We start from the raw sequence: 2045 nt of genomic DNA, 5'->3' as shown, positions 1-2045 counted from the left end.
CAGTATGCTTAATGTTCATGCTTGCAGCAATAAAGACAGCTGTCTGTATTTGCATGTCAAGACAGACTTGTAAACAACCTGACCAGATATGGTGACAGAATCTAAAAATTTCCAAAATAAGTAATTCTAAAGCAAAATGCTAAAACCCCCTGCTGCACTCCAAACTCCTTGGAAGTGTGTGTGGGAATATGCAAAGACCCTTTATATTAAAGGTGGATGTCCTGTGATATCAACTCCGAAAAGAACAGATATCAAGAACCAGTCCTTTATACACATGGACGTAGAGTAACTCAGGCTCCAGCTCCTCCCAGAACATTCAGGTGGAGCAGAGTCTGAGGAGCTGACTGAAGGTGATACGGAGAAGAAGAAATTACTGGGAGTTGGGACAGGGATCAAGAAGCATTTCAATGAAAAATGGAAAGTTTATTTCAGAGAAAAATCTTCTAAGCTATTATTGCCTTTTTTCCCTACACAGTTTTCCTGGGCCCGATAGAATAGATGTCCAACAGCAGCTCCCTCAACGAGTTCCTGCTCCTGCTGTTCTCAGACAGGCGGGAGCTGCAGCTCTTGCACTTCTCGCTCTTCCTGGCCATCTACCTGGCTGCCCTCCTGGCCAACGGCCTCATCATCACAGTCGTAGCCTGCGACTACCACCTCCACACCCCCATGTACTTCTTCCTCCTCAACCTTTCCCTCCTCGACCTTGGCTGCATCTCCACCACTGTTACCAAATCCATGCACAATTCTCTGTGGAACACCAGGGTCATTTCATACTTGGAATGTGCTGGGCAGGTTTTTTTCTTCCTTTTTTTCATATCAGCGGAGTATTATCTCCTCACAGTCATGGCCTATGATCGCTATGTGGCCATCTGCAGACCCCTGCACTACGGGACCATCATCGACAGCAGAGCTTGTGTCAAAATGGCAGCAGCTGCCTGGGCCACTGGTTTCCTCAATGCTCTCCTGTACACTGGGAACACATTTTCTCTACCACTCTGCCAAGGCAATGTGGTGGAGCAGTTCTTCTGTGAGATGCCCCAGATCCTCAAGATCTCCTGCTCGCACTCCTACCTCAATGAAGTTGGGTTTCCTGTGGTTAGTGCCTGTTTAGTTTTGGGGTGTTTCATTTTCATTGTGGTGTCCTACATGCAGATCTTCAGAGCTGTGCTGAGGATCCCGTCAGAGCAGGGCCGCCACAAAGCCTTTTCCATGTGCCTCCCACACCTGGCCGTGGTCTCCCTTTTTCTCAGCACTGCAGTTTTTGCCTACCTGAAGCCCCCCTCCATCTCCTCACCAGCTCTGGATCTGGTGCTGGCTGTTCTGTACTCGGTGGTGCCTCCAGCAGTGAACCCCCTCATCTACAGCATGAGAAATAAGGAGCTCAAGGATGCCCCAAGGAAACTCATCCAATTGTTCTAACATCAGCAATATGTTCTAATATCAGCAATAAAGGAAAATAAATTTTCTGTTTTGTGCCATTTGTCCTGAAGAATCTCTCATGTAAATCTGACTCTTAGCCATGTTCAATTCTAACTGAGTCTGTCTCCCACCATGACAAGTAGCAGTTGTTGGAGGGGCTGCAGGGCCGGTCTCATGCAGTGCTGGGCAGCACGGTGGGTATGGAGGGACTGCAGGCAGACAGGTAGGGGACCTGCTGGGCACAAGAGCTAGGGAGACAGGGAGTCACTGACCTCATTATGGGGCCTCCTGCCCCTTGTCAGGGAGCTTCTGCCCATGACATTGGTATTGCCATGACTGATGCTGTGGACATGGCTGAGCTGGGTCCTGAAAGTGATTTCATGGACCTTTTTAAGCAGTGGTAATCTTTCCACATCTCTCCACAAATGACTCTTTCTGTATCTCGTAACTGCATTGAGCACTGTTTCTTCATGTTGTATTTATTATGGTTTTTACTAGTGATAATAATTGTTATCGTGTTGCTATACAACTACTTGTATTCATTCCCCTTTTTATGGCATCTGCTCGGTCTCACCTGATACCCTAAATTGTTTTGAATGCTGGACAAGGAATGGTTCCCTACCATT

General features: G+C 47.4%; 1 protein-coding gene across 1 annotated transcript; it reads left to right on the top strand.

Annotated features, from left to right (window-relative positions):
* The first annotated feature begins 498 nt into the window (after positions 1–498).
* LOC148593472 (olfactory receptor 14J1-like) lies at positions 499–1419 on the top strand. Its single transcript, XM_088530776.1, has one exon. The coding sequence runs from the start codon at positions 499–501 to the stop codon at positions 1417–1419; it is 921 nt and encodes a 306-aa protein (XP_088386902.1).
* The last annotated feature ends 626 nt before the right edge of the window (positions 1420–2045 follow it).

Source organism: Tinamus guttatus, unplaced genomic scaffold (assembly GCF_059628265.1).
Source record: "Tinamus guttatus ecotype Peru unplaced genomic scaffold, ASM5962826v1 Tinamus_guttatus_pri_ptg000387l, whole genome shotgun sequence".
NCBI lineage: Eukaryota > Metazoa > Chordata > Aves > Tinamiformes > Tinamidae > Tinamus > Tinamus guttatus.
The sequence above is the reverse complement of the archived record's forward strand: the minus strand, read 5'-3'. Positions and strand labels throughout refer to the sequence as shown.

Coding starts and splice junctions, on each gene's coding strand:
- LOC148593472 (XM_088530776.1), top strand. CDS start 499: ATGTCCAACAGCAGCTCCCTCAACGAGTTCCTGCTCCTGCTGTTCTCA.